This window comes from Prinia subflava, chromosome 1, assembly GCF_021018805.1.
Source record: "Prinia subflava isolate CZ2003 ecotype Zambia chromosome 1, Cam_Psub_1.2, whole genome shotgun sequence".
NCBI classification, from domain to species: Eukaryota; Metazoa; Chordata; class Aves; order Passeriformes; family Cisticolidae; genus Prinia; species Prinia subflava.
The window spans coordinates 137844524-137868838 of record NC_086247.1 but is presented as its reverse complement, the minus strand read 5'-3'; the positions used below and the strand labels follow the sequence as shown (position 1 = coordinate 137868838).

General features: G+C 44.1%; 1 protein-coding gene and 1 long non-coding RNA gene across 2 annotated transcripts; one reads left to right on the top strand and one right to left on the bottom strand.

The window, feature by feature from the left end:
- Positions 1–77: 77 nt before the first annotated feature.
- On the top strand, positions 78–3199 carry LOC134563198 (uncharacterized). The gene is made up of 3 exons (XR_010083338.1): positions 78–1202; positions 1428–1515; positions 2935–3199. It is a non-coding gene; the product is annotated as an uncharacterized LOC134563198 (long non-coding RNA).
- Positions 3200–11432: 8233 nt separating this feature from the next.
- LOC134563189 (uncharacterized) lies at positions 11433–21055 on the bottom strand. The gene is made up of 6 exons (XM_063421030.1): positions 20995–21055; positions 20137–20290; positions 19019–19179; positions 18156–18359; positions 17871–18052; positions 11433–17583 (listed from the first exon to the last, which is right to left on the bottom strand). The coding sequence occupies exons 1-6, from the start codon at positions 21053–21055 to the stop codon at positions 12025–12027; spliced, it is 6321 nt and encodes a 2106-aa protein (XP_063277100.1). The 3' UTR covers positions 11433–12024.
- Positions 21056–24315: the final 3260 nt, after the last annotated feature.

Sequence of the window (24315 nt, the reverse complement as noted above, 5' to 3'; positions counted from 1 at the left end):
CTTATCCTTATCCCACCAGGGGAGGGAGTGGGAGGGATTTAGTGAGTGGCTACCTGGTAGTTTGTGGCCAGCTGGAGTTAAACCATGACAGTGATAATACCAAATGTTTCTGAAAAGTACCAGAAAACCTGACATTTCCATAGGCAGGTAACTTGGCAAGTCCAAAGAGAACAACTGATTTCTCGCTTTCAGCTGCTCAAAAGTGTGGTTTATATTTTGAGAAAAGATAAATAATTCCAGACTTCCTCTACTGGGAGGAGCAGTCTGTATTTTCATGAGTCATTTGAGGCTTTGTTTCCCATAAACCTGTTTCCCCTCAGCCCTATATTTTTCCAAACTCGCCAGCTTCTTCTTGTTTACGTAAAGACGCTGAAAACAGAAAGTTTCCCTTCTTCATAATTCTGTTGTGCGTGCATTCAAGGACCACAGATATTGAACAATCTCTTCAGTGATGTATACATCCTTGGAAGAAAATTTAATTAACCCTAATTGATTTTTAACCAAGTCAGTCTTCAGAGTAAGCACTTTTGAAGACTGCTCAGCTGATCAGTGATCAACTTGGTAAATAGACTAAATGGAGTCTCATTTGAAACTGAGCTGTGTTTGCAGCCAGAGTATGGACTGTCTGTTCTGATTTACCACACTAGTATTTATAGCATATAATCTATGAAATGCAGCCATAATATTCATTCATAAATGTCAACAACAATTATCAAAGCTGTTCCTACCATGTTAAATCTAGCGTTCAATCACTCTAGTGTTTCCACGTATTTTAGTTCCTTCTCTGTACCTGAGGAGATACATGTCTCAAGTTGTAACTAACAGCACTCTTTTCACCCTGAAACTCCTGCCTTTATGATCCCCAGAATACTTGAATCTGTATCTTCTGTCCCATGTCACAAATTTCAAATGTCTTTCTGCTAACTGAGAAGAATATATGACTTCTGCAGTATCTTCCTCCCACCAGAGAACCCTGGGGAATCGCTGCATATTTATTTCTGGTCTAAACACCAGCTAATGAGGAGTTCATCATTACCTCAGAAATTCCTTTCTGGAAAACATAACCTAGGTTTGAAGACCTGGGCTATTTTATTCACCATTGTGCTGCTGCAAAATGATACCTTCTTGCTAATCACAGACTATGTCTTGTGTTTTTAAACCTTAGGAGCCATTTCTGGGAGTCTCAACTCACACTATTAGCTGTAAGTAAAAATTTTACTGCTTCAGCAGGTCTAACCAGTATAATAAAGGTCTTCTATTTGCTGTAATGCAACTTCAGGCAGCAAACTTTAAACAGATTTTTGTCTAAATAACATTTAAGGTAATTTGAGTCCTTATTCATTGAAACTGTTTGGAACAAGAATTTTTAGCAAAAGCATATTTCACATACACATAAGTCCTATCTTGAAAACTCTTTTCTCAAACAGATCTCCCTGAAGGCAATGCTAGCACAGCAACTGTGGTGCTGCTTAGAGACTGATTTCTTGATTTGGAAAAATATTGCAGCATCAGCAAGTAAGTTATATGTGGGTTTAAGCAGTTTCCAAAGAAGCAGATACATTCTGCTGAGTTTGCCCAGTGCCATCCTGGCCACAAATTGGATTCTGCATTGTCCCCATGGCCACATCTAGCTACAGCAACCAGCAGAGCAGGTGGAGTTAACACAGGTAACATAGCCCTGTGCCCATCTGCCCTTGTAACAAAAGGGTTTAGCAAATAACAGCTGAGAGGTGAGGAACTGTTAATCCAGAAATTACAGTAAAGATAGATGAGGAAACATGCAAACTGTTCAGGTAATTACATGGGAGATAAAAATCCAGTCATCACCACTGTTTCCCATAGTACTTCCAGGATGTAAAGCCAAGAAGATTCACAAGACAAAACAAGGGTTAAATTCCTGGAAGCCTAAGGAATGACTCTATGCTCACTGGGGCAGGCTTCCACAGCTCATGAAAAATGATGTTATTTACTTCATGGAGAACAGTATTAGAGTCTCCATGCTAAAAATCTGATTTGAAGTTTTATCGGGATTTCTCCCGATAGCTCCGAGGGTCCAGCCAGCGGAGTAATGGCTTAATAAAATAGCGAGACGGCTTCCCAGGATATGCTTTGTAAAATAAAAGTTTTAATAACAGCAAAAATAATAAACGTTACAAAATGAAAAGAGATAAGCTGAGCACAGTGTACCAAGCACAGCTACACAGGCTAAGGCACTCCCAAAAAGCCTCATGTACCCTTATGCAGGCCCTTTAGTACTCGATGGTCTAGGTGGGCTTTTTTGGCTCTCTGCCCAATGAGATGGACACTAGACTTTGAGGTGCACTTCCAAAGCCCTATCACTGTGTCTGTGCTGGGACTGAGCCAATTACAGCGAGCAGGCTATAGAAAATTCTAGCTTCACTTCCTTATATGGAAACACCTGCTCGGGTACAGAAATGCACGACTACAAAGTTTCAGGTAACGTACCTACTGAACAGGAAGACAACTCACACCATGCACATTTTCTGCTGTGTACACAATGTTTTGATATTAAATCTTTCCAATAGTATTTCCATCATATTAATTTTGTCTGTTCCCAGAAATTATCAGTTGCATGGAAATTGTATTCTGTGTTTTACTGATGCATGGAATTTGCTTTTAAGTTTGCAATAGAAAATGCTTTCTTAAAAGTATAAAAATTATGTCTTATAGTTAGATGTCAAACTGAATATGACAGTCTGATTTTAACAAAAATACTTTTAAAAATACTCTGGAATTTGTGGAATTGTCTTACTAATACAAAAATATCATTATTTTTTTCTTTCTGGGCAATTTTTTCAAAAGTGGGGGGTTGGTCTTCCCTTGGAGCATGAAGGGTGGTCAAAAGGGATGTAAAAGGGGAAGAGGGAGATCAGTCACAGGCTTTTGAATTGTTTGTTTGTTTGTTTTCACAAGGCTCTGTTTAATGTGGTCGTGTCACACATTATCCAAGTTTTGAACTGATGAAGATGATCAAATCCACCTGCCAATGGATTTCACAGAATCACAGCAGCTTGGGAGAGATCTCCAGAAGCCATCTGGAGTAACTCCCTGCTCAAGCCAGAACACACAGAACCTCTTGCCAGGATCATGTCTAAAAGGCTTTTGAATAACTTCAAGGATGGAGACTCCATGACCTCCCCAGGTGACCTGTGTTAGTGCTTGGTCATCCTCACAATAAAACAGCATTTTCTGGTGTTCAGAGAGAACCTCTCATGTTTCAGTCTGTGCCTGTTACCTCTGGCTTTGTCACTGGGCTCCAATGAAGCCTGGCTCTGCCCCCTTTGCACCCTCCCCTCATGTATTTATATACACTAATAAGATCCCACTGAGCTTTCTCTCCTGAACAATTCCAGCAGCCTCAGCTTTCCTCATAGTGAGGTGCTCCAGTCCCTTCATCATCCAAACATCCTCATGTGTCTGAGTAATTTTGCTGTAGCTTTCCAAGGATCCTGCAAAATGTATGTCTTGTTTTGTTATTAATGTCACATTTCTTATAACTGGCTCTGAGGTCACAGGTGCAAACACTAAGTAGCAGAGTCAGGATTACATTCCACCAGCACCATAGGAACAGCCCATTGAGTAAGACATGTCTTAATCTGTTGACTACATTAAGTAAAACATTTATATGGGCCCATTTTTACTTTCCAGTGATAATCAGTGTTTGTCGCAGTTGTAAGGTATGACTGAAAGAAGCCACTATCAGTAACATTCCCACTATCAACTGAATGCCTGTTTCTCTGGAGTGTTATCTGAAGAAGAAAACACGTGTTGGATCCTGGGTTTGGCTGCCTGGGCCTGGGGCCGAGGCTGTTCAGCTGGGACCGTGGGGAAGAGGCTCCCAGAGGCACAGTGGGGAGCCCATGGCCTCAGCCAGCCCTGGGCCTGGGCCCTGGCAGAGCTTTGGCCACGGCCAAAGTGTCCTAGTCCTGCCACAGGCTGGTTGTGGCCCCTGATCCAGAACATGCCTCCGGGCCAGCATGGGTGTTTTCAGGTGTTTTATGATCCAGGCGAAACCAGAAATAGACATTGGTTTCCTTGCAGGATAATGCATTTATTAGTTCAGCCTGCAAGGTCCTGTTATGCAACAGGAGGATGTTTTGATGAAGTACCTAAGCAAAAAGTCCATTCACGAGCACATTTTCCAATGAACATTAGAGTTCTGTGCCATTAATTCTGTATTTATGTTGCTTCTGTTTAGAACATATCTGACTAATTGCATTTATGGTTGTACTCAGAGAAGGGGAGCCAGGTGTTTTAACAGTTTGTTCAAATACTATATCACTTCAGGCTCTGCCTGGTAAAATTAATAGTTTTTCAAGTATTGTAACAGAGAAGCATTTATCTGATTACTGAATATGCATCCTGTTAATGGGATCCTTCCTCTGATAACAATATTAAGAGTCTGGCAACTGAGGGCACAGAACTATTAAAAATATCTCTTTGTAGTTAATGATCTGAGATTCATTGCAAACACCAAAGAACATTGTCACTAAAAACCTTCTGCTAAACACAGATACAGATTTTTTTTCATAAGTAATTTATCTAAGTATAATTCAGCTTTTGAGAAGAACATTTTTTCAGGAGGAAGTGGCAGTACAGGTCTTTGCAATCATGTTCAACAGCAGCTGATGAAGAAAAAAAATAACCCTTTTAAACCTATTTAAACTAAACTGGCTGAACACCAGATCCCAGAGGGGGATAATCAGTGGCACAGGGTGTAGCTGGAGGCCTGTCACTAATGGGGTCGCCCAGGGTTCAATACCAGGCCCAGTAGTGTTTAGTTTATTCATCAAGGCTTGGATGAAGGGGCAGAGGCCTCCTCAGCAAGTTCACTATCAACACAAAGCTGGGAGGAGTGGCCAATACCCCAGAGGGTGTGCAGCCCTTCAGAGGGACCCTGACAGGTTGGAGAGATGGACAGAGAAGAACTGACTGAAATTCAACAAGGGCAAGTGCAGGGTCCAGCACCTGGGGAGGGATAACCCCCTGCACCAGGACAGGTCAGGGGTCAACCTGCTCCAAAGCAGCTCTGTGGAGAGGGACCTGGGGCTCCTGGAGGACAACAAATTGTCCATGAGCCAGCAGTGTGCCCTAGGGTCCAAGAAGGCTGATGGGATCCTTGGCTGTATTAGGAAAAGCATTGCCAGCTCTGAAGGCCTGTTTAACTGTTCCATTTATGATGTTTGGTAGGACAGGACAGGACTCGGGACTTTCTAATTGCTCTTACAGTACTGCAGGTTCTTTCTATGTTTTTGTAGTCCATTCTGTTTCTTCTAGATGTCTTTGCCTTCTCCTCCTACTGGCTGCCGCCTTCAGGTTATCAGACATACCTCTGAGCTATTGTGTCATCTGTTTGGATTTTCCAGGCTATTTTTCTGGTCATATAATCTATGCATTTATCAGACACAAATGAAAGAGTAGTCAGTGCTCTGCCATTGCTGCCTTACCCTGTGTTACAAACTGCTAATTCTAATTGCCCTGGCTGCAGCTGAAAATCCCTTTGCCAGAGCATTTTTTGAGATTAGGTTTCTCACTGTATTTCTGGAGGCTAGCAATGATCTTGTTTTTGTTCAAATATTCTGACCTGTGGGACATTTATGACAGATTCACAGAAGCAATCAAAAGCAAAACACATAGAAGAGATAAGAGAGAGGTTTCACAATACTGACAGACCAGTGATTGCTTCAGTGAGAGAAAAACAAAGAGCTGCAGCCAGCCAAAGTTGGTGCTTCAGTCTTCCAAAATCAGACCTGTCTGTATAAAGGCTGAAATCAATAGGTTCAGTCACAACTGTGCAATGTGGAGATCTTTGAGTGATTGTCATACACCTAACATCTGTCTAACATACCTTTATCTACTCCTGCTGTGCAAAGCAGCCCTGTCAGATTACTGCTTTAACCATGACATCAGTGCTGCAAGGCTCTTGTGTTTTGCACAGGCAACAGCACAGAAAACAAGTACAACAAATGCATTTCTCTGCTTTGTAATTTGCCTGGCTGTTGGTTAGGTTATGCCACACCAGAACCACTCTGGATTTGAAATCCTCCCTGTGCCTTTCTGCATGTGTATATGTGTATGTGTATGTGTATGTGTATGTATACAGTTAACTGCTCCTCACTTCATTACCACATTTCCCTCCAAAATATTTAGTCAAGGTCACAAGGATCTCTGCCCATACAGAACCATAAGCTCAGAATGACTCAGGTAGTAAGGGACATGAACAAAGGAGTGGTTGGGAACAACCATCATGGATTTTCCATAGAGATATGGTGGCTGACTAGCATGATTATCTTGAAGAATGAAAACACTGAGGAGGGAGAGTTTTTATGCACCTTGATTCCATAAAGAATTTCAGCAGTGTCCCAATGCATCCTTGTAGCCAAACTGATGCTAGATAGGTTGAAAAAGAAGACTATAAGCTGGGTGGGGTATTCATTGGGCTGCCAGGCCTAAAGGGTGATATTGGCTGTGCCAAGTCCTTCTGGCAGTGAGTCAGCAGCAGCACCTTGCAGGCTCTTTATTGACAGCCCAGCCAACATCAGGTAAGGTGAGAGCATTTGGCACATTGAAAGGGAGGGCCACTATTCAGAGGGACAAACAGCTTTGCAGAATGTTCCTTATTTCCAACCATGGTAAACTCAAGGCCTTGAACCTGGTACAGCTTAGCCCCCCACACCTGCTCTGCACATGAGACACTGCAGCGTGACATTCCAGGGACTGGCTGGCTGCACAGCAGCCTGGATGAGAAGGACTGGGGGATCCTGATGGGCAGGAACACGAGTTCACTGTGCACACTGACAGCAATGGAAGCCAACAGCCAGCTGGGCGGGGAACTCTGCATCACACTGGTGTAACAGGCACCACCAGTACACCACACTTGACTCGTTACACCCCATCTAGAACCCTAGTCCAGCTCTGGGCCCTCTGTTGCCATGAATTTTCCTGGTTTGCTGAGCGTTCATATTAAAGGAGAAACGTGCAGTTTCTCACGCTGGTGAATTGTAAACACAGGACCATGTTTTGTAAATATTGGCAATGTTATGAATACTTTCTCCAAGACAAGGGGAGGTTGAATGACAGCCTCCTGGACCAATGTGACAGGAGAGGTGGCGATACCCTTCTCCAATCCATGGTCACCTTGCCACAGGTATATAATGGAAAAATAAACTAAGGGCAGGTCTTCTGCCCTGCTGCTCTTGTTGCACCCAGATCTGTGTCCCCAGTCTGTGTTCCTGGTTGGGCCTCCACGGTGATAACTGGCGCCTATACGTGGTCAAGTTGCAAGCTAGTGAGGAAAGAAAAAAGAAGAAAGAAAAAAAAAAAATCTGCCTTCTACAGCTGCAAAAAGAAGAAACCCACGATGTTCTCAGAGGAACGATTGATGATGGAACTGCTCCACTCCTTTTTGTTGTCCTGTGACGCTGACTTAACCAGGAAACACGTGAGAGAACTGCTTAGCTGGGGAAAGAAACTTGGAATTTTTTATACTGCTGAAAAGGCACTTTATATTGGCCCATGGAGAACCCTGGGAAAAAGCCTTTTCTCTGCCGTCCTTGACGGAAACTCTAAGGCAGGCACTCTTTTACGGGCATGGACAACAGTCTTCCCACTTCTAAAAGAGGCTGGAGAGGACTTTGAAGTTGATTCTGGGCTTTCGACAGGAAGCAGGACTGGCTCCCCTGTGAGCTCCGTCGCTTCTGACGAGGATTGCTCTGATGCAGGGTTAGAGCCGATGCAGGAGACCCCCACCCCCATGTCGGGGGTTGGGCGCGCCCAGCGGGGTTTTTGGAAGGGCGGGGAAGCTTTTTTCGGTCCGCTCCCCGCGCGGTTTGCCGGGCGGGGAGCTGGGGTGCCGAGGGGGCGGAGCGCTCGGCATCGGGTCCCACGCCGAGCGCGGGGGATCGCCCGCGCCGCCCCGGGCCGCCGTGCCGCGGCGACCCCCCCGCTGCCCGCCACCGCTGCGGGGTCCGCCCTGCAGCTGCCGCGCGGAGCCGCCCCGCCTCGGGCCCCCTGCGGGGAGCCGGGGGGGCCGCCGTGCGCGCCGCCCCCGGCGCTGCCGGCGCCGCCCCCTGCCGCCGCCTCCCCGGCCCGCCCCGCCCCGCCGCGACCTGCTCCGCGCAGGATTCGGCAGGCGAGAGCGGCGGGGACAGCCCCTCCTTGCCCCGTCCCCCCGCCGCGCCAAATGCTGTGCGCGGGGTCGCCGCCGCCGGCGGTCCGTGCGGTGCCCGCAGCGGAGCCGCCGCCGCCGCCCACCGCGCCGCGCCCCGCCCCACGCGTCCGGTGCCGGTCCGGCGCCGCGGGGGGAGGGCTGGGCGCAACGCTGCCCGCTGCTGCGGGGCCACCCGCGATGGACAGCCCCCCCGCGCCGCCGCGCGGCCCCGCCGCATGCCCCCTCCGTTCAGAGGGGACGGGGCCGAGCGTTGGAGCCGCAGAGCTGCTGCCGGCTCTGGCCCCGGCCACCGACCCATCGGCTGATGGAACAGGAGCTGAAAGCTGTGGCCGATCGGCCACGCCTCTCTGCCCAGCGCGACAATCGCCCCCCCGCTCAGAGAGGAGTCTGAGCGAGTTACTGTCCCCCGCCCACCCCCCCTACGGGGCCGGGTCGGCTGTGGGAGATGATAACGGGGCAAAAGCGTTGTCTGATGTGCACGCTTTCCCTGTCGTGAAATCGGATGAGGCTTTTAGTCCGCAGGTGAACCAGGCTGCTGACCTAAGAGAGCTGCTGCCTGAAGATGCAGCTTTGCCCGAGCCAGTTCAGGGAGCTGTGGACGTGGGTCCACAGCATCATAGCCATGATGACCCATCATGGGCAGTCCCGCTTCCCTTATCAAGGGACGTGGCAGAAGATGATATAAGCTTCACTGAGGCAATTCAATGGATCAGTGCAGAATTTGAGGATCTGATCTTTCCTTTTGTAATAAGAGGTCTTGCAACAATGATGCTTGAACCTCAACAGGTTTTTACCTTTGAAAGAAATTGGAAATTCCTAGCTGGACAAATGGCTGTCAAAAATAGCCACCTGCCTCGAGATGATCCCTTGTTTGGGGTCGGAGTTGACCTACTTATGGGGAGGAGTCAATATGATTGCCCTGATGTGCAAGCTGGCTTTTCTTTCAGGGTTTTAGGTTCGTGCAGATACATAGGGATATCTGCATTGATAAAAACCAAGTTATCCTTCTCCCCAAAGGAAGACTTCTTAGACATAGCACAGAAGCCAGAGGAAGCTTTTAATGAATTTATATCGCGTCTGATGCAATTTTTAGAGACGAGAGTCGAGGATGTAACTTTGACAATGATAATTTTGGAGCAATTAGCAAGAAGCCATGCTAATTCTGCTTGCCAGAGGCTCCTGGAAACCATTCCGGAGACTTCTAATATCCTGGAGATGGTCCAGACCTGTGCAGTTCTAAACACCTGTGATTCTATGGTGATGACCCCAACGGCTGCTTCACAGCCGGCAGAACAGAGGCAGAATGATGGACATGAGACAGAGGCAGATATTCAGCCTAGTGGAGAACAGGAAAAGGAGGCACAGAAAGTGACCCCCTTGTTTTTCTGCGCACAAGGTGTGGGTCCAGACCATACTGCAGAAACATGCGAGGCAGTGGGTCATGCTGAGCCCACGCCAAGCCCGAAAATTCGGAGGCGAAGAAAAAGACGAAGACGTCAGGGGGACGAAACACTTTCCCAAGCTCTAGAACAAGAGCAAAATTCTCTGGCTGGTGTACAGCCATCATCTCAAGTGTAGGAAGTGTTGATGTTGCCACATAGCTATGGTCAGTTTTCCTTGGACCTTGCAGTGGGTTTCTACGTCCACATCCTATGTTGCATGCATTCTTTGAGAAAAAGTCAATTGCTCAATTTGTGTTTTCTAAGTTCTCTATCCTCAGGTTCTGGGATCTTTGCCATGGAGGTGGCCACTGAAAGTCTGCTGAGCTGCCTCAGGTGCATTGGACTGATCCTGTTTGATCCTGAAACCTTGTGCACCCTGTGCCACCCTAGTGCCACCCATCACAGAAGCCTCTTCGAGATCTGATTGACATGGACACAGACTGGCATCCTCTCTCTTCCTATATGGCCTCCATAGAGACTTTGGATCCTCTGGAGCTGCTGGACAAGGACTGACTGAAGCAGTGTGATGCTGAGAGCCAACGGACTGTTAATCATGGACTCAGAGGAATTGTTTGCTACGGCTCAGTTTTATGTATGGTAGCCATTGTGACCTCTGTGGGGAAAGGGCACGTTGTTTGGGGGTTGTGGTTTTGGGACAGAATTTTGAGGTTCAGAATTTTCAATTGAGTGGAAAAATTTTTCTTGGAATGCTCCTGCCTTTTGCACCGTATATTCCCTTGTATCTTATAAAAATTTAAAAATATGAGGGTGTTGGTTGAATTATGTTAGACTATGCTCGAGATATTTTGAGCAGGTTATTGCAAGGGGTTCAGGGTGAAACCCTGGGTAGCAAAGGCAGAATCAGACCAACATGTAGCCCTCACACCGTCACCTAAATGAAGGTCGGTGAACTTTATACAGGTTTTTTTTCTTTCTTTTTTCCTGTCATAGAATTGTTCATTTTTCTTTTTCTGTTTTCTTTTTAATATACTTAAAAGGGTGAGATGTTGCCATGAATTTTCCTGGTTTGCTGAGCGTTCATATTAAAGGAGAAACGTGCAGTTTCTCACGCTGGTGAATTGTAAACACAGGACCATGTTTTGTAAATATTGGCAATGTTATGAATACTTTCTCCAAGACAAGGGGAGGTTGAATGACAGCCTCCTGGACCAATGTGACAGGAGAGGTGGCGATACCCTTCTCCAATCCATGGTCACCTTGCCACAGGTATATAATGGAAAAATAAACTAAGGGCAGGTCTTCTGCCCTGCTGCTCTTGTTGCACCCAGATCTGTGTCCCCAGTCTGTGTTCCTGGTTGGGCCTCCACGGTGATAGCCCTCCACTGTGAGAAAGATACAGATAAACCTGAGTACTTTTGGCATAAGACCACCAAGATCTTTGGGGCTGGTGCACCAGAGCTAAGAGGAACTGATGGAATTTTTCATCCTGGAGATCGGATTATTTCAGTGGGACCTCACAGACCACAGATACTCCATGCACTGGAGAATACTACCAGATCTACAAGGGACAACTCACCATAATTAGGGAGAAAAGGGAGAAATAATACAATACCCTATTCCCATGTTAAGATACTATGAACAAGTTTTCTTTGTGGAAAAGTCTATTTTTTCTGATGGAACAAAAGCAGGGCAGATATAAGGTTACAAAAATTTAAGGTAGGAGAGCATATAAGGGACAAAAAAATCAAATAAGATAAAAATACACTTCAGGGGTTTTTTAAATCATTTTATACTATTCTTGTTTATTTGGGCTTTCATAAAAATTGGTTAATTCACAATAAAAAACATTTGCTTTACTGCATGCTTCACAATTGGTAACAATTGGTAAATTGTTAATATTTTTGAAGACATAAGCAAAACACTAGGTTTTTGAAATTCACAACATCAGACTAAAAAGATGCCTGTATTTAGAAACAGTTGGTAATATTAAATAATTATATATTAACAATTGAATATGAAAAATACTGATAAGCTTATGCAGTTTAAGCTTTATGTGTATATTTACTGTTTAGAGGTGCAAATATACAATTTTCATCAAAACTTGAATACAGTTCAGAGAATGCAATGTGCATTCTTACACAGTATCTCACATATAAAATGTGTAGGAATTTACCTACTTATCTCCAGTTAAAACTATTGAAAATAAGGGTAAAAGACATTGAAAAGAAAAAGTCAAACAACTAACTGAAATTAACATGACTAGCAGAATAATGGCAGAAGAACACGGTGAAGGATTTTCTGGGTCAATGCAGAAGAGTACATTCAGAATCACCAGACATTCTACCCTGTCTGCAGGGACAGACATATTCTTAGATTCTGCAAAGGATATAAATATTGTCAAATTTACACAATTCCTGATTGGGAAAATTCCTATACCTTGGTATCATTTTCTGCATTTTCAACCACAGTATTATTCTCTTCAACTGTTCCATTTGCATTGCTTGTTTCTTCTAAAACTACCACTAAACTTGACAGCGTTGTGTGAGGATCAAGCAGTTTCACAAGGGGTATGTCCACCTTTCGCTCCTGGAAGACACGGTTCTGAATTGTCATAGCTAACATAGAGTCTATGCCCAAAGACGAAAGTGGTGTGTTCATGGTTAGCTCATCTGTGTTCACTCCTGTGAGGTCACTCACCAGTGAGGTGATGTAGTCCTCAGATTTGAGAAAGGCAGTCTCTGGGACTTCAGGTCCCTCAGAGGTTTCAATCTTGTTCCTGAAATCTTCTGACAGAAGTGATATGAAGCGTCTTTTGAGAGAAATAATCTGTGTAAAAACATGATTATACAAAACTTGAAAGTTCAGTTTGACAACAGCTTGCTGAGGGTTGTTTATAAGTAAGGTCTTCATGAGATAGTCATGAATTTCAGGCACTTGCAGAACGTCGATGCCCTTGGATCCCAGAATGCTCTGAATGTGCTTTTGATTGAGCAGAATGCCAAGGTTCAAAGCACCCCAGTTAATGGCCTGGCCTGCAAGCCCACAGTTCCTCCTGTAGAGGCAGAAGACATCCAGGAAAGAGTTTGCAGCTGCATAGTTTGTCTGGGTGGCATTGCCCAGAAAGGAAGTTACAGAGGAGTAGCACACAAAGTAGTCAAGTTGCTGGCCTCTCGTGGCCCAGTGAAGATTTAGGGTCCCTGCTACTTTTGGGCTCAGCACTTTGTGAAAGTCATCCAGCTTCAGGACTTCAAGGTGGCCATCATGTAAAGCCACAGCACTTTGGAATATCCCTTTGATCGGACTGCCCACAAAGGTGTTGGCAATGGACTGGAAAGCTTTCTCCACATCACTGGTCAAAGCCACATCACACTGCACAGACACTACTTTGGTCCCTTTGTACTGCTGCTGCAGAGCCCTCATCTCTTCTTGCTTCTCACTGCTGGGGATTCTCCTGGAGAGTATTGCAATACACCCTCCTCCGTTCTTGGCTATGAATTTCACCGTTTCAAAGCCAAGTCCAGTGAGCCCCCCAGCTACTACATAAACAGCGTTCTGCTTGAACAGCTGCCTCTGGGGCTCGTACAATGGGATGTCTGACAGCACACTGATGTCCTTCTGCTTTCTCAGAACAGCAAGGGGGACAGAAGCACAGGTGAAATAGGATGTCACAGAGTTTAGGCCTTCAAAGTTCTCAGTCTGCTGAAAAACAGCACCTGAGAGATGTCTAAACTGTTTCATATCCATGGAACTGATCCAGGTATGTAGGGTCTTCTGCAATTCCTTTAGAGGTGCTTTCTGGAAAAGGCTGGCAGTGGTGAGGATATGAAAGCTGATGTTTTCATGATCGATTTCACTGACATTCTGGATACAGTCAGACTGTTGATTGCCACACACGATCACCACATCTTTAAGAAAGCACATGTGGGCCAGATCCTCCCGAGACAGTCTGCTGACTGGAGGAAGAATAACAAGGGCATTGCACAGGTTGATAAACTGGAACACATTAGGAGTAGGCTTTGCAAGGACTGTTCTCCAACCCATCTCTTCTGCTGCTACAGAAAGAACGTGGCACAAAGCCGATGATGGCTGTGTAGTAATAATACCCAGTGTTCTGCCATGTTTCCCCTTGGGTAACCTCTGAGTGAAGATTTCCCATGCAATGATGAAGTATGACACACAAGGAACATTCTGGAGGAATGGGAATTTTTTTGCATTGAAGCAAACTGTTCCGGGTATCTGAACTCTGGATGCTGCAGCAGTGGGAAAACATGAAACCACATAATCTCCCACTTTCACTTTTTTCACATCAGTGCCTGTTGCAGTGACTGTGCCACTGAAATCAAGACCTAGAAGCCTGTGTTTTTCTCCTGTTTGTGAGTTCCAATACAGCGTATTACCAAAGTTGCAGCTAGAAACACTAATGGGAAAATAATCTTCTGAGTGCAGACAAATTTTATCCACTTGAATTTCCACGCTCTCTTTGTCAAGCTCAGCAGCAGCGCTGGTGGATAATTCTCCGGACAAGTCTTTCACTGTGTAAGGATCAGAAGTGTACAAAGTGAATGACTCTGATTTCTGGAGTGATCTTACAGGTTGGATGTAGTCTGCATCTGCAAAAGGTGTGCGTCTGATCTCGGACACGTAAATTCTTCCCTGGCTGACGCAAACTTCTGGATACTCCCCACCTTTGTATTTGGCAAGAACATCTACTAACACTGAGATATCCAGGGAAGTGGAGGAGCTGAGGTCAATCAACTGAAATGTGATTTCTGGAACTTCAACCATACAAGTTCTGGTCATGCCATACAATGCAAACCCACAGTTAATGTGGTCCACATATCTCTCTGTTGTTCTGTAGGTGATCACTCTGACAGAGCAGCGGGATGTCTTCTCTCTCAGGGCCACCACGATCTGGCGATAGGCTTCGCAGCACTTTGCCAACTGATCTACCGCTTTCCTTGGGAAATCTTCATTTAACTTCTGAATTCCCCACAGGAAGAGGATTTCATCATAATCCTCAACCTCTGCTCTCATTTTATTCTGTGTCTCACTTTCCACAAGGCTTTCCCAGCCTTCATACCAAACATATCTCGAAGCAGGATGCAAGTATTTTTTGAGCTGCTCAGCTATCCCAAATTTGTCTGCAAACACAAGGACTCTGGGCTTAAACCCCAGATGTCCAATTGTCTGTGAAAGAGAGACTTCTTTCCACTTGTTTTCAAACAGGAACTCATTGTCTCTGGAAGATGATTCCTTCATGAAAGTGATGGTAACATGCTTGAGCTCAGCCAAAACAGAGCCCTGTTTGTCCACAAAGCATCCACAGACCTCCAGGCAGTTCCCAGTGGATTTGCTCATTCTCATGTATATCATCATTTCCTCCTCCAGCGGGCGGAGCACCACCAGGCTGCCTATCCCTGAAGGAAAGCCTGCTCTGGACTGGAGTGTCCTTGAGGTCAGGACAGCGGTCATCTGCAGAAAACAGTCGAGCAGCACTGGGTGGATACAGCAGCTGTACATGTCTCTGACGGTCTCCTCATTCACCTTTATCCTTGTTATTGCTTCCTTTAGCTCCTGGCAATAATGAACATCGCTGAGCTGCCTGAATATGGAGCCGTACTGAAAGCCAACATGAGACAGTGCTTCATAAACCTCCTCTCTGCTAATCACTGAAGTACATCTTCGATAGATGGCTTGGAAGGAGATGCTGCTTTCTTCCACCACACCTTCAAGCCCCTTGGCCACTTGGCCAGCAGCATAAACTGCGTTGGAGGAAGAGAGAACCTCAAAGGTTGTCACAGCTTTTTGTGGACTCAGCTTGATACTCAGCACTTGGGAACTCTGTGTGAGAACACATGGTGCAGAAAAACTGATACTCAGCTGGCAAGAGCTCAGAGGCACTTTAGGTCTTGAGCTGCTCATCACAGAGGCCAGACCAAGCTCTACATAGAAAGCACCAGGGACTAAGGCCACCCCATTGTTCTTGTGCTCATATAAGTATGGTGTTGTGTCCTGGGACACCAGGCAGCCAAACTCCACGTGGTCACTCTTGATGCCATAAATCAAAGGATGACTGGTGCTGACATCTCTCTGGTTTGCTTGTTGATGGATATCCAGACAGCGCATGAGTTTCTGGCGATCAAACTGATATTGCGGAATGGCCACAGGAGCACTTTGGTACCCATGATAAAAGTGCTGCCAGTTGGGATTAAATCCCAGTTCAAACAGATTTCCTACCAGGGTGAGAAGCGTCTGATATTCTGCATCCGTTTGCAAAGACGACAACACCTTTGTGTCTTTTCCCAGCGTTTCTTTAATGCTTCGCTGCAATGCTCGGTGAGGACTTATTTCCACAAACACCACGTTTTCTCTGCCTCTGGCTGCAGTTTGGATGGCTTGTGTGAAAGCAACAGGCTCACGAGTGTGCTGTGCCCAGAATTTGCCCTGAGCAAAGTCATTTTCAGATGCAGCCACACCAGTCAGTGTTGAAATCACTTCCATTTCCCCCTTCTGCTTTTCTAAAGGCTCTATCTGCTCCTCCAGCTCCCCAAGTATCATGTCCATGCTGGGGCTGTGGTATGCAACTGGAACATTTAAAACATGAAGAAAAATGTTTCTCGGTCTGAAAGCTTCAGCTAACTCTTTGTGGACAGCTTCCACAGCATCTACACTCCCAGACAAGGTGCAGGAAATGGGGCTGTTGAAAGCAGCAATGCACACCTTTCCCGAGTAGGGATGCAGACGTTCAGCAATCTCTTCAACAGGGATGTTTCCAACCACCAGCATTCTGCCACGGGCAGTCTTTACCTGCAGCCTGCTCCGGTGATAAATCACTTTGACTGCATCTGCCAGGGAAAGGTACCCAGCAATATGTGCAGCAGCAACTTCCCCCACCGAGTGGCCAACAGCAGCAACAGGCTGAATGCCCCAGTGCTTCAGGAGGGAAGCCACAGCAACCTGCAGGGCAAACAGCAAGGGCTGGGAAAACTCTGGATTCAACAAGTCCTTTGGGCTATGATTTCTTGCTGGCAGGAGGCTGATGGCAGTGTGCTGCTGGAAAAGGTCTTCTATCTCCTTACACTTGTCTCTGAACACCGGCTCTGTGCTCAGCAGTGCCTCACTGAACTCCTTCATTGTTACGCCGTTGCCACAGAACACAAACACCAGCTGTGGCTCCACTTTGGACATGGCAGGTTTTGCACTCGCTGCCGACCTAAGCTCCTGCTGCAGATGTTGGAGGGAATTTGTGACAAATGCTTTTCGGTACCTGTAGTTGGCATGGCTTCTTCTGCAGGCAGAGGTGTAGGCCAGGCTTGGGAGAGTTACGGAGATCCTTCTGCTCAGTTGCTCAGCTGTATCAGCCATTGTCATCTGAAGGGACTTCGGGGAGGCTGCTGAAAGCAGAACTAATTCCAGGGGCTTCTTAAAGGCAGGAAGAGGCTCGGGCTGCTTCGGCTGCCTGACTACAACATGAGCATTGGTTCCTCCAAATCCAAAGCAGTTGATGCCAGCTACTCTTCCATACTCACTGGATTCTTCCCAGGGCTCCACAGCTGTGGCAACAGCAAGGTTTAATTTCTCTGTATCGATGCTGCTCATCTCCTTTGAGTAATGCAAGGATGGAACAATCTTTCCATGATGCATCATCAGGAGCACTTTGATTAACCCGGCTGCTCCAGCAGCCGATTCAGTGTGTCCAATATTTCCTTTCACTGAACCGATTTTCAGAATGGAAACTCGGGAAGACCTGTTTTTGCTAATGACACTACCCAGGCTCTCGGCTTCAATAGGATCTCCAACAGCAGTTCCTGTGCCATGGGCTTCAATGTACTGCACAACTGAGGGATCAACACGACTTTCATAAATGCTGCGCAGTAACTTCTCTTGCTCTATTTGAGATGGCCTTGTGATCGGAGTCGCGGACCTGCCGTTCTGATTGACTGCACTGATGTTTATCACACCCCAGATTTTGCTGTAGTCTTCCTTTGCCTGTTCCATAAAAAGTTAAATTTTCTTTAATAAACTCATGCTTCCTCTGTAAAGAGGACAACAAAACTCAAACAACAAAGCCAAAAGCAACCAGAACATGATGCTAACTGGTAAATGTGGGATCCTTTCTCTATGCTAGAGGAAGTGCATAAATTTTTAAGAAATGCTTCATTAATCTTAAACTTGAATTGGAAAAACTTCTCTAGATTTGTCACTATTAGAGCTGAAGGCACAAAATTCAGGCAAACAACCAGTCTTATTTCAAGCTGCGTCACAAGCAATCTTACCTTTTTCAGTGGTTTGAGGAAAACAACACCACAGCCTTCTCCCCTTCCATAGCCATCTGCTTTTTTGGAGAAGGGTTTGCTTATTCCTTCTGGAGAGATCATTTTGGCTTTACTGAGGGAGACAAAGGTGCGGGGATCAATGATGCAGTTCACCCCACCACAAATTGCTGCCTCACAGTCTCCTGGAGTCAAACACAAACATAATCAAGTTGAGATGGCCCTGGTGATAGACAGAAACAGTAGCAATCCTGATTTCATTGTCCAGCACATCTTCAGTCCCATTACCTGATTTAATGGCTTGCAAGGCGTAGTGCAGAGCAAAAAGAAAAGATGAACATGCAGTGTCAACAGTCAGAGATGGTCCAGTCAGATTAAATGTGAAAGAGACCCTGTTGGCAACAATGCTCATTGCTGTTCCAGTACCATCATAATGATTTATTTCACTTGCTGCTCTGCTGGTTATGATTTCATAGTCTCGATTCATGAGACCTGGAAAACATCAGGCATGTGTCAAGTTAACCCAAGCCAACAATAGGCATGTACAGCTCAAAACCTGAAGGTGTAGTTTGGTTTTCAGTGTTAAGACAAAACCACGTGGCATCAGGGCTCCTGTCATGGAGCTTTGCTCCAACACAAGTCAAGGGCAAAACCTACAGCAGTTTCCCCTGGACTCAGCTTACGCAAACACACCAAACACTTAAAAATCCTACTTCCCCAGGAAATGACAGGCGTTTCAGAATGACTTAGCTCAGTGTAGGATGCAGCTAAGTTCTCTGTGGCTTTCTGAGATCCCTGTATCTCAGTCTGAGACTGGTTGGTTTAGTTTAGCTATGAGAATATTTATCAACATGTTACAAGGGGGGTAATTCAGACATTAATGTACAAGACATTAGCTTCAGTTCCTCAGATGTACCAAGTTACAGGTCACAGCACAAACTACATCCAATACTTCGTATTTATCATTTTTTTCACACTTGCAACCAGTAAGAAATAGTAAAGAAGAGCAGGGCCTGTGAGAGTACAGTAGCCTTAGATCTCCAGTCTAGATCCAGCCTAGAGCCAGATAACATATTGAAAGATTGTGAAGAACTGTTTCAATCTTTGTGAGGTTCAAACACACTTTCTTTGCCACGACATGTTCGTCTTACCAATAAAAACACCTGTTTTGGTGCCACTGACAGATTCTACAGGAACTCCTGCATCCTCCAGGGCTTTGTATGTGCACTCTATCAGTAATTTCTGTTGTGGATCCATACGTTCTGCCTCCATATTATTAATCCCAAACAGGTGGTTGTCAAATGAATTAAATCTGAAATACATAGACCAGAATAGGATATGACATATGTATATAAGATGCATTTACTTCTAGACTCACAGTAAACATTTTTTGCAATTTCATGAACAGCAGAGCAGTAACTGTGTTTAAGCCACAGTTCCCATTTATGAAATTCAGAAGAAAATGTTTATAAGCCAAAGATGTTTTATGTCTCACCACAAAATACATCATTTTATCAAGGATTCTGCATTTCAGAGTTAATAGCCCCCTCCCACCCATTTTTATTCTCATGGTCATTGCACTATTACCAACTGGAATCCTCAAACTATGAAATGTGCAAAATGAGACTGCCTCTGCAGTGATGTGGTTGTAGCAAACAAGTTATAAACAAAATGAGAATCTCTCCTCACTACAAAGAATTCCCCATGAAACCTTGTTTTCTACATTATTTTAAGCAAATACACACCAACAGTTTACAATTTAAAACCAAAAACTCGAGGATTAGCTCAGATGTTTTCAAGGCATATGCATGCTTCTCTAACAATACATTCAAAATGCTTTCTGTGTGTGTATGTGTGTGTTTGTCTTTAAAAGCATCTCCAAAACAGGCCCATGTTTACAAAAGACCACATTCAAATGTAATCTTGTGTCCCATGATCAGATTTATATGGCCTTCTATCGTTTCCTGATTTCAGAGTAGGATTCAATATCTAACATGGGATAAAGCACTAAATTAAATTGGGCTCCTATGGTTCAACCCTGCCAAGTATAAATGTCAGGAGACAATAAGATTTCTTCTGGGCATGTCAGCTTCTCCTTTGACTGAAGCTCTACCGCCTGAGGACTTAAGGTGAATGTGGAATTCCAGTAAAACTCTTACTTTGACCCTACAGTAATTTGCTGGTTTTCACACTATCACAGCCTCTCAGCAGCTGTACCCACAGTGTAAGTACTACAAAAATCAGTGGTGCAGCAGGGTAACAGACTCACTCATCAAGAAGAGCAGCTCGTGTTGTACATATTTTTCCTGGCTTGTTATCATCTGCATCATACCACTCCTTGGTATTAAATCTCTCGGGTGGGATTTCTACGGTGCAGTTTTTGCCTTCCTCCAGGACTTTCCAGAAATTGTCAATTCCATCTCCTGTAGTACAAAGTTTTTAAAACAGATTAATTGATGCACTCCCCTCTCCATGCAGATTCAGAAATGCACAATCAGCTACAAGGACCACCCACAAGTTGCTTAAATAGACATGCCACAGAAAGAAGTGATCCTTCCTCTGTGAGAGGAAAATGAAAAAGCATGACTGAGCCCCTCACTGCTTGCCTAAAAGCAAAGGAACCCCACAAAATCCTTTACCACTTTCTCTCCCCATTTCGCTGCCATCTCACTGCATCTACTCTACACTGCAATAATGCAGAAAGCTTTCTCTTAGAAAAACCCAATCTGTTCATATTACAGGCACTGCTGATTAGAATGTCCAGCCCTTCATCTCTCCTCTCCCTATGGATGCAGAGTCCTGTAACCATGCACAATCACACAGCCAGTGAACACACAGAAAGTTCAAATCATCCCAGATCCATCCAGCTCATCTGAGTGAGTTTCATGTGCAGCTCAATGCCCTGCCCACAGCCAGCACTGCAGCTTTTGTCTATCTGTCCTTCTGTCTGTAAACAAATTCAAGCCAAACAGTTTCCACCACAACATCACCTTTCAAAAAGATCCCACAAACAGCAAAGCAGTGAATGCAACTAGGGGACAAACATGATGGTTTCCTTAATTTCAACATTAATAAAAGGCTCTGCTTTTCACACTCACAGCCCACTTTGCTTTTACCCCAACCTTACCTCCGGGAAAGTTGCATCCTATTCCAACAATAGCAATTTCATCCGCAGTCTCGATCTCCATCTCCTGGGCTGCACACGACAGAGGCAGTGTCAGTCCTGTCCAACAATTATGCATTTACCATTGAATAAATGCTAGGTTAAAAGGTGAACTTCACACAAACACACAAACTTTTTCCAAAGTTAGTTAATCTGGAATGATCTACTGTTTGTTGTGATGACAAATGACCCTGCCCACAAGTGAGCAGAGCTGTACTATATTTTTAGTATTGTCTCTACTTTTAGAGGGAATTCCCCACTTAACTCCCCAAGCTTTCTCATGCACACTTCCTTTCTCCCGTTTAACCTCTGGTACCAAAATGTAAAATTTTTCAACAAATTAGATGGCAAAGACAAGAATTCTCTTTGGGGTCAAATTAAGTACCCCAGGATAGAATTGACAGATGATTTCATTTTCCTTGATTCTGGGAAAGGAACCTGTCAGATGAAAATCAGTTCATCTGAGCACATTAGAACTTACTAGGATGCCCACCTCTAAGCCCTGCCATCCTCCTGGACTTCCTTCAACCCACAAGAAGGAGAAGATTCCCCTAGAAGGTTTTGTGGGGGATTCTTGGCAGTGGGGAGAGATTCTCATCTCCGGGATAGCACAGCAGGTCCCAGAGAGGCTTTCTCAGTCACTGCCTGACAGCAGTGAACAGAGATGAGGCTGTTTCACAGCCCCACACATCACTCAGAGTCATTATTTCTTGGAGGTTTGCTTTGAAAGGGGAAACTAGGAATAACTGCTTAGATTCATGCTTTGAAAAAGTTACTTCCAGGTTCCATGAAGAACAGAAAATGAGAGAAAAACTTGAAAAGCCACCTAGCAAATAAAGGGAAACCAAAATCTGGCTTTCTAGGAGTAAATTCTATTTTATATTCTATTTTATATTCTATTTATAATGTAAATTCCAAAATGACACAAGAATTGTTTCCTTGAAATTCTTTCAGAATTGTCTGGTTTCTATGATTCTATGGCTTCTTATTTTAACATAACTGTTAAACTAAAGCTGCAAAGCCCAACAAAATACTTTCATCACAAAGGTATTTTTAAGCATTTTTCTTAAGTTAGTACTTAAACAGCAAATAATAGAAAATTAAGGACCTTCCAATCACAACATAAAACATATCTTTGGCATCTCTAGAGCTATCCTGTGATCTATGTAACTCTTACCTTATATTATCCCAGTGGGGTGGAGCAACAGGCTGTCTGTGGAAGTCGTTTATATAGGATTCTGTGTGATTTCTTTTTTAAATGGGCATGCTAAATTGTTAACGCCTTTTAAAGGAAAAAATGGAAATGAGTCATGTGATTAGTCAGCAAACTTGGCTAAAGTTCAAAACTAATTCCCTGAAGTAGTAAATTCTTGATGTCATAAGTTTTCACACCAAAACAGTAGTAAAACCTCTCTCTTATCTTTTTACAGTTAGCAAAACAATTGAGATATCTTGCCATGAAGTAGCCCATAAAATCTTTGTGATCTAAGACTGTGATTTAAAAGACTGTCTTTAAAGTAACAAGTCAATTTGGTTTGCTCTTAATATCAGTAAATACAAACAAGCCACATCTATTTTTTGGAGGCATCATTTGTGAAAATGAAGAACCCTCTATAAACTTAGAACCCAGCCTCATGTTTGATTCCACAGCTGCTTTCTTTTACCAAGTATAGCCATTTAAATATACAAGCACAAAAGTCAAATGACAAAAAGTCACAAAATATTTCTGAGTCTACCACAACATTAAAGGCAATATTGAGCTTTCTTTCTAAAAACAGCCATGTGCTTAAAAGCCAAATGACACTGGAATATCCAGAAATAACCTCTGAAGGGATCAAGTCTGGTAGTCACTGCTAGATGCCTTTTTCATTCTCCCTTAGCTGAATTCATCCCAATCACCTGAACTCATCTTCCTCCTCTCCCAACTTTGTAATGGAAACACAGGACTACATTCACTTATGGTTAAAGTTTTCCTTGATGGTGGAACCCAAGTCTTTCCACAAACACAGCAAAAAAAGCATTGTGCTGAGAATAAAGTTTATTCTGCCACCAAGTAGCTTCATAACCTGCTCTGAAAAGTTTTAAATATTTCATAGCTGAATATCTCAGTCACTCACTTTTCTGAATTGGTCGAATAGGTTGTTGGGAGTTATTTAATGTTTTTTTAACTTAATTAACCCACTTCCCTGATATCATTACAAGGCTTGTTAACAAGATGGCTAGTCTGAAAGTGACTTGGGAATCTCCATAGTTTATACATCTCTAAAGAGCACTCTTGTTAGTGCTGGTACCATTAACATTCCCTGGCAGAACAGAATGTGGATTCATTCAACTCTTACAGTTTCACAATCAGCACCTGAAAGCAGTGGTTGCTAAGCCATATTTTGAGGTATAGGTTAGGTATTGGTAGAATACTGAAATGAATCCTGCACATCTGTGGCCACTAATTTCAATGCAAGTTAAACCAAGCTGAATCCCACTGATCCAAGCACAATATGAACAATGTGAACACTACTGCAGGACTAAGAAAGAGATGTTCATATCATTGGTTCTGTACATTTTTGTTTACTGTTTAGCAGTGTATTGCCTGACTGTTGATGACATCCACTAGTCTCATCATAGCTGGAACGTATTAATAAACCCAAGTGCTTGCTCAATCCTTTTGAGCAATGACAGAAACAGAAGTAGGAACTAAGTATAGATGCAAGCAATAATATATGTAGCAATAATGGACTGAGTCCGTTACTAATGTAGTCTATTTATAATTGAGCTACATGTTGATTTGTCATGCATTTCATCTAAATTTAAAAGTAAAAAGTTGAAAGGGGAGACAAAGACCTGTCATATTGTCATCATCCCTGTATGTGTTTAAAAAGAGACTGGATGTGGCACTCAGTGCCACATGGTTTAGTTGAGGTGTTAGGGCATGGGTTGGACTCGATGATCTTAAAGGTCTCTTCCAACCTAGTCAGTCCGTGAATTCTATGGAGGCACTACAATTTTTTTGTCTCCCATGCCGTTACAGTGTTCACCTCTGAACAAACCTTTGGTTTCTTCAATCCAGACCTATGTCTGATAATTCTAAAAAGAAAAATAAAATATACGTGTATTTCCCCAAACAATTACATCCAACTGAGACTCAAATGTAGGAAAATAGCTATTTATTTGCCTAGTCTTCATTATTTCACTCAAGTTTTTACCGTCTTCTGATGGGAAGACATGCATGAGTGAAGTATCTGTGGGACTGCATGTCTTTCAAAGACAACAGGGATAAAAAATTTGAAT